Source organism: Polyodon spathula, chromosome 2 (assembly GCF_017654505.1).
Source record: "Polyodon spathula isolate WHYD16114869_AA chromosome 2, ASM1765450v1, whole genome shotgun sequence".
Classification (NCBI taxonomy): Eukaryota; Metazoa; Chordata; class Actinopteri; order Acipenseriformes; family Polyodontidae; genus Polyodon; species Polyodon spathula.
Window position 1 is genome coordinate 49,696,279 of NC_054535.1, and position 16,958 is coordinate 49,713,236.

General features: G+C 38.0%; 1 protein-coding gene across 4 annotated transcripts; it reads right to left on the minus strand.

The window, feature by feature from the left end:
- Nucleotides 1-65: 65 nt before the first annotated feature.
- On the minus strand, nt 66-15,591 carry cenpu (centromere protein U). Of its 4 annotated transcripts, XM_041223879.1 has the most exons (16): nt 15,365-15,589; nt 14,655-14,682; nt 14,180-14,240; nt 13,084-13,216; nt 12,690-12,858; nt 11,699-11,792; nt 11,375-11,548; nt 10,497-10,661; nt 9,661-9,849; nt 9,116-9,188; nt 8,482-8,581; nt 7,957-8,035; nt 6,551-6,598; nt 2,945-3,006; nt 599-755; nt 66-194 (listed from the first exon to the last, which is right to left on the minus strand). In XM_041223879.1, the coding sequence occupies exons 2-16, from the start codon at nt 14,657-14,659 to the stop codon at nt 84-86; spliced, it is 1,620 nt and encodes a 539-aa protein (XP_041079813.1). In that variant the 5' UTR covers nt 14,660-14,682; nt 15,365-15,589; the 3' UTR covers nt 66-83. The 4 variants fall into 4 exon arrangements, with proteins under 4 accessions (XP_041079813.1, XP_041079820.1, XP_041079831.1 ...); XM_041223886.1 differs by lacking the exon at nt 10,497-10,661 and having other exon boundaries at nt 15,365-15,591; XM_041223894.1 differs by lacking the exon at nt 2,945-3,006 and having other exon boundaries at nt 107-194; nt 15,365-15,590.
- Nucleotides 15,592-16,958: the final 1,367 nt, after the last annotated feature.

Here is a 16,958-nt window from a genome sequence, read left to right on the forward strand (position 1 = left end):
AGCGGAGAAACATTTACATGAGCATTCCCCATGTACTAGGGAATATACACACACCCATTGGTATGGTCCAGCTTAGCTTTTGCCTAATTTCCAATAGCTTGCTGTAGTTTAAAGTTGATATTCTGGAGCTGCTCTTCTGCTCCCAAAATGCCCCGTGCTTCTAGTAGTAATGAAGGAAGGCTGGACAGACCATACTAGAACAGAACAGAAAAGAAAAAGACGTTCAGGATTTCAGTAAGATGGATCAAGCAGCAGCACGAAGACAGAATTTGTAATTGTTACGTTAAGAAAATCAACACTGCTTTCCTCTGGAGACCAATGACCATGATACTAAACTTGCAAATTAGGTTGCAGCTTTGCTGTACATAAATGTTAAATCAACAGTAACATATAATTACACTGACTTTCATTGAGCATTTCTGCACAAGGCATCTTTTTATTTGGAGATGGAAAACCATTCCATGAACATTCATGTTGTATTTATGTTAAAGAGTGCCCTAAACATACTATAACATTGGAAATCTACCATAGCATTCACTAAACATACCAGTAATTAACAAACTGCTCCCAGTGTTTCCTAGTGAATTTCAATCCTTACCTTTTCTTTCTCTCCAGTGTTGTTATTTCTGTGCTCTAAATACCGCATCTGCAGATCCTTGAAGTCGTCTAAAAACGTACTGCCACTCTTCAGATCTGTGTATCTGTCTTTCAGTTCTGCATACTCTTTCTGCACTTTTCTTAGATGTATTTCCCTCCTGTAAAAACAAAACAAACCAAACAAAAAACAAACACACCTTATGGGGGAATTGTCCAAATGATATGCATGCACGTTATCATTCTCCCTACCGCAAACCTGGTAGAACCTCATTGTTACAATACTCAAAATATTAAGAGATGCCTTTTCATTATCTGGCTTAAGAAATCAGCAATTGCTTTTTTTAAAAAATGGGAATAATGTCACACTAATCAACACAATACATTCTGGTTAGCATTGTTTTGCATTGCAGTTCTACAGTATTTTATTACTTGCTGGATTGTTACTGTAGTAAAATGATAAGGGCTCTACAGAAGCAAATAACCGATAATGTAATGTATAGTACAGTAATCCGTCACATGTCCACACGTCACATATTGGCCCTAACCGTTTATCCGCCATGATCAAACTCTTCAGCATTGAGAGTCAGAGTTCATTTATTACACCGTGTAACAATTTCTTTTTTTGGTTCCTGGGTATTAAGTGTTATTTCCTAATTGCTTATGCCTCAAAAGTATAGAAAATGGCTATTATTCCCCACAAACTTTGCTTTTGTGACCAGGAAAGTGATATTTTGAAATTTACCTATTTTCCAGAACATTCCAGATAGATTCAGTGCTGAGTAAACTTGGAGTAATTTCTAGAACTTTCCAGTAATATAAATAGTAGTATAAATACAGGGGCCTTAAGCCCACCAGTTCAGTTTAGTTCCAACTGCCTAAGTGGATACATATCTGCATTTTTCTGAGATGGCATCAAGAGGCTGCAATGGTGGCATTCCTGATGGGTCTCTAAGGCAGTTTTACCAAGTTTCCCTGCTATCTTTGCCTTTGGGACAGCAGGGACACCAAGGCGCACTGCCACAGGCGGGATTGGCCACAGCGGACCGAGTTCTCAGGGGAGGAACAACGTCAAGTGGGAGCCACTGGTGGACCCCCGGAAGGTGCTGATGCCACCACTACACATCAAATTGGGCCTTATGAAACAATTTGTCAGATCTCTAGATAAGGAGTCGGCAGCCTTCAAGTACCTTCAAGACTTCTTCCCTAAGCTGTCTAAGGCAAAGGTCAAAGCCGGTGTCTTCGTCGGACCACAGATAAAGAAGATCCTGGAGTGCAATGAATTCCCCAAGAAGCTCACTACTAAGGAGAAAGCAGCTTGGAACAGCTTTGTCGCAGTGGTTCGGGGCTTCCTGGGCAATCACAAGGCCGAAAACTATGTGGAGCTGGTTGAGACTCTGGTGAAGAACTATGGCACAATGGGCTGTAGGATGTCCCTCAAAGTCCATATCCTTGATGCTCATCTTGATAAATTCAAGAACATGGGATCATACTAGGAGGAGCAAAGCGAGCACTTCCACCAGGATATACTGGACTTTGAATGCCGCTACCAAGGACAGTATAACGAGAACATGATGGGAGACTACATTTGGGGGCTGATTCGTGAAAGTGATTTACAGTATAATCATAAATCTCGAAAAACTACTCACTTCTAAATCTTTTGTAGTCATTTTTGTACTGCTTTAGTATAAACACATGTTAATTTAGATTCATATGTTGTTCAAATTCACCCGTTTTCTCATTGGAAATAGGTACATTTCAAAATATCATTGTCCTGGTCACAAAAGCAAAGTTTGTAGGGAATAATAGCCATCTTCTATACTTTTGAGGCATAAGCAATTAGGAAATAACACTTACTACCCAGGAACAAAAATTGTGTTACATAGTGAATTATTGAACACAGAAGATTAGTTCAGAGACTGTAGATCCCACCAAAGTTTTCCTACACTGTGTTGTATGTGTGTGAGCTACTATTGCTGGTAGTGTCATGTGAGCTGTTGAGTGTGTTGATACATAAATAAACACACATCCACACAGCAAACAGTTACCTTGTCACAAGCATTAATGCCCTGTATCTTTACAAACAAGGGATGTAAGGGAGCTCCCTAATAAAAGCTGAATCTCAAAACAATAATTGTGTGAATACAGTAATTGTTATAGCTGTGTATAATGGTATTTAAAACAGGATTCATTTATCCGACTTTTTACAATTCCGCCCTTACTCTGTTCCCACCGCAGTCGTATACGTGACGGAATACTCTTATGGTAACTTCCATCTATGTGTTTGATTCTGAGTTTTTTTAAAAACAACCACCACATTCAAATAGCCTTACAAAAATGTATAACTTACTTTATTAAGTTACTCTTAACTTCAATCAGGTGTCTTCTTTTCTTATTAATAGCATTCACAATCTAATCAATGAAACAGAACAATAAACTAATTTTTAAGGAATGGTGGAGATTTCAGTGTGTTCAAGAAGAACAATTTTCCATTGATTCAGATTTTTTTTACAGTAAGTCATTTGATTCTTTACATTTTTATCTCACACACACACACACTGGTTTGCAGACGTATTCACCCCCCTGCAAAGTTTGCACATTTTGTTGGCACCTGAGCATACTCCATGACGCTTTCAAATTAGACTTTACAAGTAGAATCTACACAAACTACTCCATATTGATAAAGTTAAAAAATGCATATAGAATATAAATAAGTAAGATTTACAGAGAAAAACTAATCTCAGTTGCTTAAGTATTCAACCCCTTTGCTACTGCAGCCCTAAACAAGCTCAAGAGCAAATGATTTGTTTGAAAAGGTCACAAAATTAGTGAAATGGTTTCAGCCTGTGTGTACTCAAAGTGGTTTAACTTGTACATAATTTCCCTCAGGTATATAAAGACCTTCAAGCTGCAACTCACAGTCATCCATCAAAGCAACCATGAAGACCAAGGAGCTTTTTTTTTTTAAGTAAATTTAGTCATCTTCAATTTTACCCCGGTTTTCTCCCCAATTTAGTGTGTCCAATTATTATATGTATCTTCGGCTTACCGCTCACAACCCCCCCTGCCAACTCCGGGGGATGGAGGCTGGAGCACACGTCCTCCGAAATGTGCTCCTGCCAGTCCGTCATTTTTCGCACTGCGGATCCACAGCGAGGCCACCAGACCTATAGTGCAGAAGACAACAATCTGGCGGCTCCACTGCAGAACTACAGGCAAGCTATCGGACACAAGGGTCGTTGATGCACAGTGAGCCGAGGATTCCCCTGCTGACCTAAGCCCTCCCTACCCGGGCAGCACTCAGCCAATTGTGTGCCACCCCCTAGGAACTCCCGATCACGGTCGTCTGTGACATAGCCTCGACTCGAAACTGCGATCCCCAGACTATAGGGCACATCCTGCACTCCACTTGGGAGCCCCAGACCAAGGAGCTTTTGAAACAAGTCAGGGATAAAGTGCTAGAGGCAAAGAGCAGGAGAAGGGTACAAGAACATTTCAAAGGCGCTGATTATCCCTCTTAGCACAATGAAGTCCATCATTAAGAAGTGGAAGATGCATCACACCACCCAGACGCTACCCAGATCAGGTCGCCCTCCCAAACTGAGCAGCAGGGCAAGCAGGAAACTGCTTTGGGATGTCACTCTGAAGCCAACAATGACCTTGAGAGATCTGCAAAGTACTGTGTCTGAGATGGGAGTCAGTGTTCACACATCAACAATAAGCCGGTCCCTACACAAAGGTCTGTATGGACGGGTGGCTAGAAAGTAGCCACTACTCAAAAAGCCTCATCTTAAAGCATGTGTGGAATTTGCGATAAAACATGTAGACCATACTGCAGACATGTGGAAAAAGGTTCCCTTTCAATTCGAAGATGGACACCAAAAACATTGTTATGGGATACACACCTGCCTAATGGTAGGTGTCGCTGAGCTCTTTCAATCAAAGCTACCAATAGGCCCCCTTCCCAAGAAGACGTCCTCGGTCCCGCCTACCGAGGGTACATAACCGTCACGCAGGGAAGGATCATTTTCTTTTCGCTTCTCAAGATGGTACGGTAAGACCTTCTGTGTTGCATTGAGCCCTTTTTATTACTTAAAAAACGCTGTGTTGAGCTTGCTGCTAGTTCCCTTGCACTTTGTACTGAAAGCTGGCTTGCCACTTTTCATGGAATCAGTAGCTCCTAAATCGTAACCTTTTTTCTATTTTTTATACTGTCTTCAGCACCTGCTCACTACGCATGTCAGGCTGCTTCTCTTCTGTCTGTCGTCTGTGTAGTTGACTGCTGGTATGCAGTATTATTAGGAGTGAGTGTGTGTTTTTCACTCCCTTTTTTACTAGGGAGAGCGTTGTTACTCCTAGGCTAGGCCTGCCTTGTCCCCGTTGTCGAGTTATTCCACCAGCCGACTGTGGGCCGCAGATCGGGCCTTGTTCTTTTGGTTGTAGCTGCGAATCCCCGTGCTTGCGCAGAGGAATAGCTGCAGTGTGGCTGCTTACAGCCGGACCAGACGTGTACTCCTCACCGAGGCTTGCCCCTCTGTTGAGCTGCAATATACTCAGGTGCGTTGGCCTATCACCACGTGACCACGCGATCAGGGTAAGCACCGTTACATAGCTGCCCCCGGTGTTTTCTAAATACCATGGTGCGTGCTCAGCCCGTCCCGTGCTACTTCGGTACCACGGTGCGCACGGTACTCATTGACTCACAGTACTCGATACAGGCAGTGCGTCGACGCTGCACGGTACTCAGTGGATGTGGTGCCCGGCGATGCATGGTGCTCGGTGCACGCGGCACTCTGTGCGTACGGTACATGTTGCCCCGTGCTTAGTGCACTCGGTGCACATTGTACCCAGTGCTGCACGGCACTCGGTGCACGCAGTGCACACGGTACGAGCGGCCCGGTGCTCGGTGCACGTGGTGCGCACGGTGCTTGATGGATATGGTACGCACGGCGGGGTGCTCGGTGTATGCGGTGCGCACGGTATCTGGTGCTAGTGTGGGAACGCAGTGCTGCACGGTACTCTGCACATGGTGCTCGGGTCGCACGGTACACATCACCCAGTCACCACCATCCCAACTGTCAAGCATGGTGGTGGCAGCATCATGTTATGGGGACGCTTCTCTTCAACAGGGACCGTGAAGCTTGTCAGGATAGAGGGGGGAATCGAAAATTTGTGGCATGACTTGAAGATTGCTGTCCATCAAAGCTCCCCAAGGAACCTGACAGAGCTTGAACAGTTTCGTAAAGAATAGTCAAATATTGCCAAATCTAAGTATGAAAAGTTGGTAGAGACCTATTGCTGCCAAAAGTGCTTCCACTAAGTATTAATTCAGGGGGGTGGAGACTTATCCAATTATGATCTTTCAGTTTTTTATTTTTAATGTGTAATTTTTTTCTCAATAAAAACTTTTTTCCCCTCAACAGTGTTGAGTATGTTGTGTAGATAAGTGGAAAAAATCCTCATTTAAATGCATGAAACTCTGAGGCACTGACACAATAAAATGTGAAAAAATTCAAGGGGGTGTAGACACTGTATACATACATACATACACACACACACACACTGCTGTGCAGAAGTCTTAAACACATTCAGGAGTTACAATATATATCGATGTTATGAGTGTCGACAATTTACTCAAAGCCTCCACTGGTGTTTTTTCCACTACTATAACAACAACTGTTATTAATACAGCTTAGTTTGGGTGAGAAGAAACCAGGCTTGTCATTTAGCAATCTTTAATTCACATTGATCAGAATCTTTAAAAATGTGTGATCACAACAACTCAAAGTAAAATATACATGAGCAGCTAATATGAAGTGCTATAGCAGCTAATCCATCACTCTTACCCAGTGGTTTTCAACAGGGGTGTGCGAGAATATATATACAATAGCAATACCAGATAATTAAAGATAGGGTAGAGATAACACCAACAATATAGAGTCCAACATGTTGTTACCTTTGTGCTTTTCTTTTTTAGTTCTGTGCACTCCTTCACTTGAGTTATCTGAAGATAAAAAAACATTTATAATTAAGCTGTGTCAAAATTACAGGGAATAATTATCAACAACCATGATTTAGTTTTCTGTTCAACATGACAGACATTTCCTTCTGCCAACTGCTAGTAATGATTTTTTTTTTTTAACCTGACGTTAATCTTGAAGAACCATTTTAAAGACATAATTAAATATTTTTAAATAATGGCTACATTTTTTAGATCATGCATATTGAAGCTGTAATAAGCCTTAATGTAAATTAGTTTATTTCACCATATAAAAGTAATAGATAATACACTGTAGGACAGACAACAGACAGTCTACAAGATTTGCACCTTCTACTTCAAGGACAAAGGTTTCATTATGACTGAAATAAGATAATGTTTGAGCTCTGGAGGTTATAGTCTACCACCTGATCAGTGGATCTAAAATTTCCAAAAACAAAATACTAACTATAAAGACATGTTAAACAAACAAATACAAAATAATCTAAGGTATTTTTGGTGTGCCGGTGCTTGCAGTAGCCATTTTGCATCTGCACATTTCAATCCACCCAAGAGCTGACTGCACTTCAATGTCTACTGACTACATTGTTTAGTGTTTCTAATGAGCTTTGAGATTCTGTGTGGATGAAATGAATGTGCAACGTATGTTATATTACAAATTTCGAATTGAAGATGCAGCCCAAATTTCCCACCCTCAATTTGAGGAAAAAAGAAAACATCAAATAAAGATGCACTTACAAAAATAAAACTTCAATTATGCATATGGAGGCAGTTTGCAGCCATCTGCTGTCACACAGCATTATAGTTAAGTGCTGCTCCTCAATTCTAGTCGTGATTACTCGCACCTTTTTCTCCCTTTTTGTGATTTCTGATCTGTCTAAGCTGGTACTGTTTGTTAGAACTGAGCCTAACAATGAAACGGTAAAATTGTAAAAGCTTCACTTCAAATTCCTCAGGAAGCTAATGAGATTCTTTGAAAATGGCTGCCTGTATGTCATGGGTGATTTGAGACCGGGCAGTGAAGTTTTTGTTCGTCTTTTCTCTGCAGTCTGTCATGTTGCTGATTGTGTAGTTGGGCAGTCATGCCTTTTGTTGGAGATTTTTATTCACACATCACTACACTCAAATTATAAAAGTTTAAAAAGTGCATCTTAAATTCGAAGGAACACGGTAGAGCCTAAGAGAAAATGTTTGTGCAACGTAAGTTGTTGAATTACAAATAAAACTAAATCCAATTTCATGTAACTTAAACTGACTTGTGACAGCTTCAATAGCGCATGTTCAAATATGAATTATTTACTGTTAATGAAAGTGGTAAATATTGATATAAACAGTATACAAAATGGAAAGTATCAAACAGTTACCGTTTCAAGAAGGTGATCAGAAACCTTGTTGTACAATCTCTCTATTGCATTTCTGCACACACTGGGCTCCACAGTCTCCCTAAAAGTCCAAGTTAAATAAAGAATTACACAGAACAATTACTTTTTCTTAAAACATCACTTTCACCCAAAAACACCTCCTGGACACATTCTTTCTGCTGGACATATCTGACTGCAATCATCAACAGAACACAATTATTCTGTCCTCTGTAACCGTGCTTCATTTTAAAAGTGTAGTTTGGAAAGTCCTTCACAAGGGGATACACAGACATTTGATCTCAAGTTACTGTAGTTTAATTTTCCTTCAAACTAACATTATATGCCAAGTGTAAAATTTTGTTTCCCTGTTTTTAATGATTATTAAAAAGCCAATCTTTTAAGTGAAAAGGCAAATTTGTAAGTAGGTTTAATAGTAGTTTAACTGGATTTCCAGCTATTTTACGAGGCTTTTGTTTTTATTTTTTTAAAATCAGCCCAGTCAGGATTAGCCAGGTCTTAAAGACTCACTTGTACTCCGACACAAAACCCTGAAACACATCCAGCACCACATCAAGCTCTGTGATGTTTTTTGGCAATTTCTTAACCTTTTTGGAGGGTCCAGCTTCATCTAAAAAATGTAATAAAAAAAATAAATAAATAAAATAATAATAGATGTAATCAGAGCAAGTTCTAGCTATTCTTGTCACCATCACACCAGGAAGATCATTCAAATGTGGGAACTTTGTATTCTGATGATAAACCACAGGGAACTATGCCAAGCTTACTGTACATGCTGTTGTTTTAATCTACTATCTTTTTATTTTGCGTGGTTTTAAAAAATGCACAGATTCAAGGTTAAATGTTTTCATTATTTCACTGTTTAGTTCCTCAGATTTCAATGTTTAGTTAATAAAGTGACAAATACTAATATGATATACATATATATATTATATATATATATATATATATATATATATATATATATATATATATATATATATATATATGTACACTTTATGGAACCAAGTTTCTCAAAGAGTTTACTATAATTTAATAATAATAATAAATCAGTAGTAGCAGTAGTCTTTATTTCATTTGAATGTGTATGTCAACAATCCCCATCCCCCTTTTGACAGAAGCAAAGTTTGCAGTCACACATTACCTGAAGATGCAGATGAAGGTTTATTCTTCTTCTTTCTAACAGGCTTTAAGCCGTTTTTTGGATTAGAACTTTCCTGTTAAACAAAGAGAAGTGCTTGGAAACAAACAATACTTAACTTAATCAGTTAACAGTTCATGAAATTGCTGAAGTAATTTTCATTTGGCAATACCAAACGAATCATAGAAGACAGCTGTGTAGCACCTTGAAGTATGTGGTCGGCATCACTGATATGACCAGAGGTAAAACTATATGGAAGTTAAATGGTTTGGCTTTTACGGATGCCTGCACAACTTTAATGCAACTTGAAAATGAATCGGACTACAGCTGTGGACCAATAATAAAATTGCAAAAAAAGAAAATCGACAGTAACCAAAAGTATTTTTCAATACACAACACCCACAGTGTTCTGTATAACTTAAAGACAACAATGCTATATTAGGTCAGTTTTTGCTGTGGATTGTTGTATAAGCAACAATTAGTCTGTAATTAGTAGAATTAACAGGACATACAAAAACAAGGAAAGAATCAGGAACACGATTGCTCACCACGTCAGAAGCTTCCTCATCTGAGCTTTCCTCTACAGATGGGGACAGTCTCTGTGTCTGTTTTCTTCGAGCTCTGGGCTTGCTCACAGCAGCAGATTTCTTCCCTGCTTTTGCTCTGCTCTGTACTGGTTCAGACTCTTTTGTGGCGATTCTCTGTGACTGTGACGACAAATCTGAACTCTGAGGACCCTGTAAATGGGAGAAAGAGCACTTTACTGTACACTTACAAAAATGCAAAAACTTTAAATTGATTTAATCCACAAATGGAAAACTCTTGCTTAGGCTAAATTTACAAAAGTACATTTTTCTATTTGGTATGGTCCATTTACTTTTTTGCCTGTCGATTTCATACTGTTGTGTTGAATGTAAGGTGTTGGGAGACGGCGACACATTCTCTGTTGAGTTAGTATTTAACATTATTGGCGGGCAATAAATAAACTGAAGAGATATAAAATAAAGTATAAACCGTGGTTGTTTCAGCCTGACATCTACATTTCTGATTTAAATGACACATTTTAGGGTTCAAGAACGTTAGATGTTAGTTCAGCATTTAGCTTCACTGCATCTGACAATGACATTTTGTAATCAGACAATACATAAGACTGTTACAAAGACACGAGAATGAGGCACAGTAGTTATTGCCTTAAGCCAGCTCACCTCATTCCTACACCAGCTACATAACACAAAGGTAAAGACAAAGATATGAAATGTTTGTCTAACTGTTTACTTGTATTACTACTGTGGATTAAGCATGTCAGTGTCCAGAAAGAAAATCTCCATGATGGTATTATACTTGGGATCTTTTTATGCTGCTCACATAACACATCCCTGCTCACCAATTCAGACTCTGAGCTTTCCTCTACAGATGGGGACAGTCTCTGTGTCTGTTTTCTTCCAGTTCTGGGCTTGCTCACAGCAGCAGATTTCTTCCCTGCCTTTGCTCTGCTCTGTACTGATTCAGACTTTTCTGTGGTGTCTGTCTGAGCCTGTGACAGAGGGGTCTGTAAATGTGTGGAAAATAATTACAATTCTGAAGGAATGTTATCTGCTGGGCTACTTATGTTTTGAGTCCCATTTTCATTATTATAGGGTAGTAAAACACTCTACCCCAAACGGTTCCCTGTACTTTAAGCGCAGACTAAGCACAACCAAGTTAACAATTTCAGTAAAACAGCTTTATCGTTGATTAGGATTTACTGAGAGAGCTTTCTGACAGACATTTTAGTGGCAATTGTGTTACTACTAATTAGAATTCAGGTTGTACTGATTGATTATATCTCTTATTTTATTAAAATGTGTGATAAATGTATTAAAAATGATTAATTATCAGGGGGAATAAAAGCTGCACACTGTTCTCCATTTCCAGCATTACATTGTCTACAGGACAGCTGTGTACCATCATAAAGTATGTGGTCAGCAACATTCATATGAAAAGAGGTTAAAACAATATAGGAGTGAAATGATTTAGTTTTTACAGATGCCTGTACACCATCAATAGAACCTGACTGAATGAATCAGCCTACACCTGTGACAGTAGTCAAAAGTATTTTTTTTTTATACACAACACCCAGTGTTCTGTATCATTTACATTTAACATTGGTATCTTAGATCAGTTTTTGTTGTGGATTTTTGTAAAAGCAACAGTTAGTCTTTAATTAGTAGAATTAACAGAATATACAAAAAACAGGAAAGAATTAGGAACACGATTGCTCACCACGTCAGAAGCTTCCTCATCTGAGCTTTCCTCTACAGATGGGGACAGTCTCTGTGCCTGTTTTCTTCCAGTTCTGGGCTTGCTCACAGCAGCAGATTTCTTCCCTGCCTTTGCTCTGCTCTGTACTGATTCAGACTTTTCTGTGGTGTCTGTCTGAGCCTGTGACAGAGGGGTCTGTAAATGTGTGGAAAATAATTACAATTCTGAAGGAATGTTAGGAAATACAGATTTTTCTGCTGTGCAAATTTGTGAACAGTAATTCAAATTCAGTCTTGCTAATTATAAATCATAAAGTGATGCATTGTTCTCCGTTTTCAACCTTACATTGTCTGAAGGATCAGCTTCATTGATCGAGGCTTCACTTTCCAAATCACTACTATCCTCTCTTTCCAGCATCTCAGAAAGACGCTTCAGTGGGCTACAAATGACAAAGAAAAAATAAAAAATAGAATACAGTTCCATTTCGGTTTGACTTTGGCTCCTTTACTGGTCTAAAAAATAAATGAAGTATCATGAAAATAAATGCATGTTACGGTTGGTTAGGTGCTCTATGATTACAATGGGAAAACATAACAAAACAAAAATCATGTTTATTTTAATTCTGATTTTCTCAGAATAGTATTTGCTTTAGCTGGGAGAAGGCTTATTAATTGACTGGTTTGAAAGTATTTAGCCAAGGGTTATAGACATAACATATACAGATGTATTTGAAAAACACTATATTTACATATGGACCCTGTGTTTTTTAGTAATAAGCAAAAGTACATGTATTGTATGAACATTTTAACTCATGGGAAAACCCAAACTGGACAATCTGATCTGTGTCAATACTATTACATGAGCACACATTCAACATTTCTGCCTTATAAGAACAAGAATAAGGTTTAGAATTGTTCATGTTTTCTTGAACTTATTACTGTTGTAGCAATTATATTCTCTTTGGGAAACTTCAAGTTCAATCATGATGAAACTACCTTTTTTTTTTAAATCTTCCATTACGAAAAATTAGAAATGTGCAAAGTCAGTGTTACTCGTGGATATGACCCCAGAAATTCTCTCTCTTAAAAATTACCAATGAATGAAGATGAAAACATAACTGTTTATAAGCTCAGTTACGGATATAACAAATCAGCTTGTTTATTACAACAATTTGGAAAATCTAAAAACTATAGCTATAACTAAAAAAGTCGAAATTATTTTCCTCGGGCTGATGTTTGTATGGTGCAGCAACAAAGTCACACACTGACTTAATGGCATTCAAATCCATTATGACTTTAATTAGATTGGTATGGGAACAAATCATTTTCTATTTTACCGTGAGGTTGGTTTTTGTGTCTTTGCCACAGGTCCCACTGTCTTGCTAATAACTCCCTTGTTTTTCTTTGACACTGCTTTATTCTTCTTAGGCTTATTGTGAGACAGTGCTTCATGTTTCTTCTGTGCACTATGCTCATCCCCCAGTACAGTGCTGTGGAGAGGGTTATCTAGAGAATAATGTAACAAAAGGGATTCAGGAGTTTATTTGTAGCTGACCTTAAAAACACTGTCACTTGGAGTTCAGGCTGAGCCATGCAACTGTGTTGCAAATCCTGGTCTAGCTCCCCAGGCAAGATCCTCTAATTGGTACAGATGGGATTTGAACCATGGCTGCGTGGCTCACCCTGCACTACAAACAGTTCTTAAACAAAAGAATGGAGATTGAGACTAACCATAAAGATTACTATCTTCCTCGTCCAATAAGCTACTCTTCGTAATTGATGAGATATCAGTCACATGAGGTGAAGTCTCCGAGAACTTCCGTGTGGGTGCAGCTTCATAATATATGTCATCCCTTGTGTCTGACTACAAAATATACAAAGACGGACACACAAAAGTGTAATACAAGACACAATTTGAAGAGTGTAGGAATAACAAAGTATGAGAATATAGCTAACACAATTCAAACAAATGCATGCTGTTTTTGCTATACATGTGTAATTAAACACATGTGATCAAGAACTTCAGCAACTGTTCACATCTTTTAAATCAAAAGAACACTTTCCAGTGTTGTACATTAAAAGTATACTTTCTATTTTTAAGTCTATTGTTTATTGTTACTTCACACAGTAGCACTTAAAGAGTAAGTAGCGGAGTTCCAAAAAATATAGCCTTACATGTCCCCACATGTTGCTTAAACTGTTTAAATAACATACCTGTCTTTTTTTTTTTTCACTGTTAACATCCCACAACTTTTTACACTTTAAAGCCTGTTTCAAAACTCTTTTCAAAATGGCCGCTCTAGTGCACTGATAGTGTACGGATTATTGCCCAGTGCCCACATTTTCAGACAGGGAGCAGTAACAATCCATGATATGGTTTAAACAGTTCAAGCAACACATGAGGATGTACAACTGTATATTTTTTTCGAAAACCTGCTTTACTCTTTAGGAAAAAAGATAAAACAATTTTGAATTACTTGGTGTTACAAATACTGAATAGGATTGTACTATATTTATACTGTATTGTTGCAAATCTAATTTTAAGCATATGATTTACAACATAGCACATCAACTGGGGCATTAGTCAGACTGAATGTCAAATTGTGCATTATAAAATAGCCTTGTTTCTGTCCTTATACAGTTTAAAAACAGGCTTTTAGTTTTTCAGAAAAACTGCTATTAACAAAATTAATTTAAAAAAAGGATACAATTAAAAATAAAACATTTACATTAAGCATTATCTGTTGCTTGTTAAACATTCACTACAAAAACACACCAAAGGTTAATTGAATAAATATTTTGGGGAGAAAAAAAGGCATACACTTACTTCAAGTTCACTTTGAATGTTTCTACGGAACTTTCCATACCCAACTTTTTTTTTAACGGCACTGTTTCAAAAACAAAAAATGTAAATTAATTGTCTGAGTGTTTTGCTACCATTGTTATGAAAAAACGTCATTTTGTAGAAGCTTGTTTAAATAGTTAGCAAACTTCATAACCCACCAATTTATAATGGCTAACAGTGCCAGGGCAAATATGGCATACACTATCATTTGCATTATCTTCTAATCAAGCTAAAGGTATACAAATAAAAAAGAAAACGATAATGCAAAAATAAATAAATCAATAAATACTGCCATGACAACTGGATTGGTGTCAAGCTATGTTAATAACTGGACAAATAAATGTTAACAAAATGTTATAAAACTGTATTGAATGTCCTTGTATATAAATTAGTTTTATTGTTCATGAATGGGTTACGTGGCGTATTATGTAGTAAAGCATTAATGAAAACACAATACCTCATTTTGTGTTTGACAGGAACCCAGTCTGGAACAAAAGGTAAGAAAGGTTATTGAAACCGTATGTCTACAGAGGCAGCTTTGGTTCAAACAAACGAAAGTTGTACCTTTACATGTCTAAGGGACCAATTCAGTTAACTTTAGTAAGGAAAAAAGCTTTATTTCAGGAAAGCCATGCAAAAAATGTGGGTGTGGAGATTTTTATTATGATGCCTGATTGAAGTTGAATAGGGCCTTTCTTCAAGATCCTCTTCCTTTTTTATTTGTTTTTATTGATTTCTAAACAGTTTTCTTAACTATGAAATACTGTACCCAAGTAAAGACCATAACACCGTTTCCCTGTTTGCTAAGGAAAAGATGCTCCAGATAGACAGAGTATATGTGAGGGTGGTTAAAAATAAACGTACAGTATTGTATTCCAGTTCGGCCTAGTGTAAAATAGGAAAATGTTTATTATGCACTTTTTATTTACCAAACAGTAGTAGTAATAATAATAACAACAATAATAATACTTTGCCGGCTTAATACTAGGCCATACTGCTCTACTATACTGTACGTTTCGTTTTAACTATCCACATCTGATGCACAAAGCTTCTGTTGGGAATTCTCATCATTCTAATCCCAATGAAAATGATCCATTATACACCGCTTCTGGTATTCACGAAAACTGTATGTAACTGACCATGCCAATGTAACAAAGCTGTACTTACAAACAATGTCTCCTGTTTATTTTCCTTTTTTCTCCCGCTTGAAATTGGAACTTGCATGAATCACCGGGTGGGCAAAACAAGGGGTGGGGTAGGGTGGTGGGCAAAAAAAAAACAAAAAAAATAGACGATACGGACGTAGTATCATCAAGCGAACAAATAACCGTGTAATGAAAATGTTCACTGCAAGTTTAAATACTGGTGTAGTCATGTTTCTAAAAAAAAAAAAAAAAAATTGTATTAACACACGACAGTTACAGTTCACCCGCGCATGAAAAAATGGACTGTTCTTTACCCAAGATGCATACAGTGACGATACATGTATATACTGTTCAGAACATCTACCACCACCTGTCGGACAGGAGTGCAACGACATTAATCTTCAGCTAGAAGTCACATAGTAACGAAGATTTCAAAATCAAGCACACATTAATTTCTGCTGGTATGTAAAATCCGCGATGGGAAGCAATCGCCAATACGTAATCGCCACTTTTATACACTTACAGTGCCTGTGATTGAATGTTGCCACAGGAAAATAACACTGGTGATGTGTTCTTCTACTGAATTCTCCCTCTGTATAAATCTCCAAGCCACATATCCATGACCATGTTACAACTTTCAACAGTATATGGGGTTATATATTACTTACTGCGTGCTAACTGTTCAACAGGTTTCTGGAACATCTTATATTCCCTGGACGAACCAACCCATTTACAACCACTGGCAGTGATAGCCTAACATTCCAACAATTGTTTGTACACCATCAGTGTCACACAAAAACGTGTATCTGTTTTTAAATGAAAAACTAGTCTTAAAATACAGTTTGGTAGCAATGGCAGTGATTCACAACCAAATATAAGAAATATTACATTTTAGGTGATTTGCAATACCTGTTACTGCACGTAAGTCAGTAGAAGCCAGCGAGTTCCTGGTTTTGTTAGATTGATCTGGAAGTCATGTCACTGCCTTGCTGATTGGCCCAATTATTCAGGTGCAGTGAACATAGCGTACAGAATTGAAACATCCATTTAAATGCTAGTCGGACAGCCATGTTTGTAATCAATCAATGGCTGCACCCCGTCCCCCTGCCTTGCACAGATAGCTCTGGCTTAAGTCTTCTGTTGACACCTGACTACTGGTTTAACCACCACAAGCAGTAGTCATTTAATCTATGTTGATTGTGTCTTGTAACAGTGTTCCAGTGGTCTCCAAGTAACAACACATCAATGCTGGTTAAGTAACTCATTACACTTCTTACCCTTGAACAGCAGCAATGTATTATACTTTCCTTTAAGTTTACTAGTCACCTTCAGGGCAACCGTGCCTGCTTCAGAATGCATTGCATTTTTTGAGTAGTGAATTGCTTCAAATTGTAAATAGTATAGAATCTGTAAGCACTGTATACTTTATGAAGTAGATTTCAGTGGAAAAAATATGTGCTTGTAAGTTACAGAACCAGATGCCTTTTAAAGGATAACGTGACATTGAATTAAATTTTAAAAACAGGACTGTTGAAAAAGAAAAGAGAAATACACACCAAAAATAATGTTTATTTGGTAGGTTCGCTGTTTGTCCCTTTTTTTTGGGGGGGGGGGGG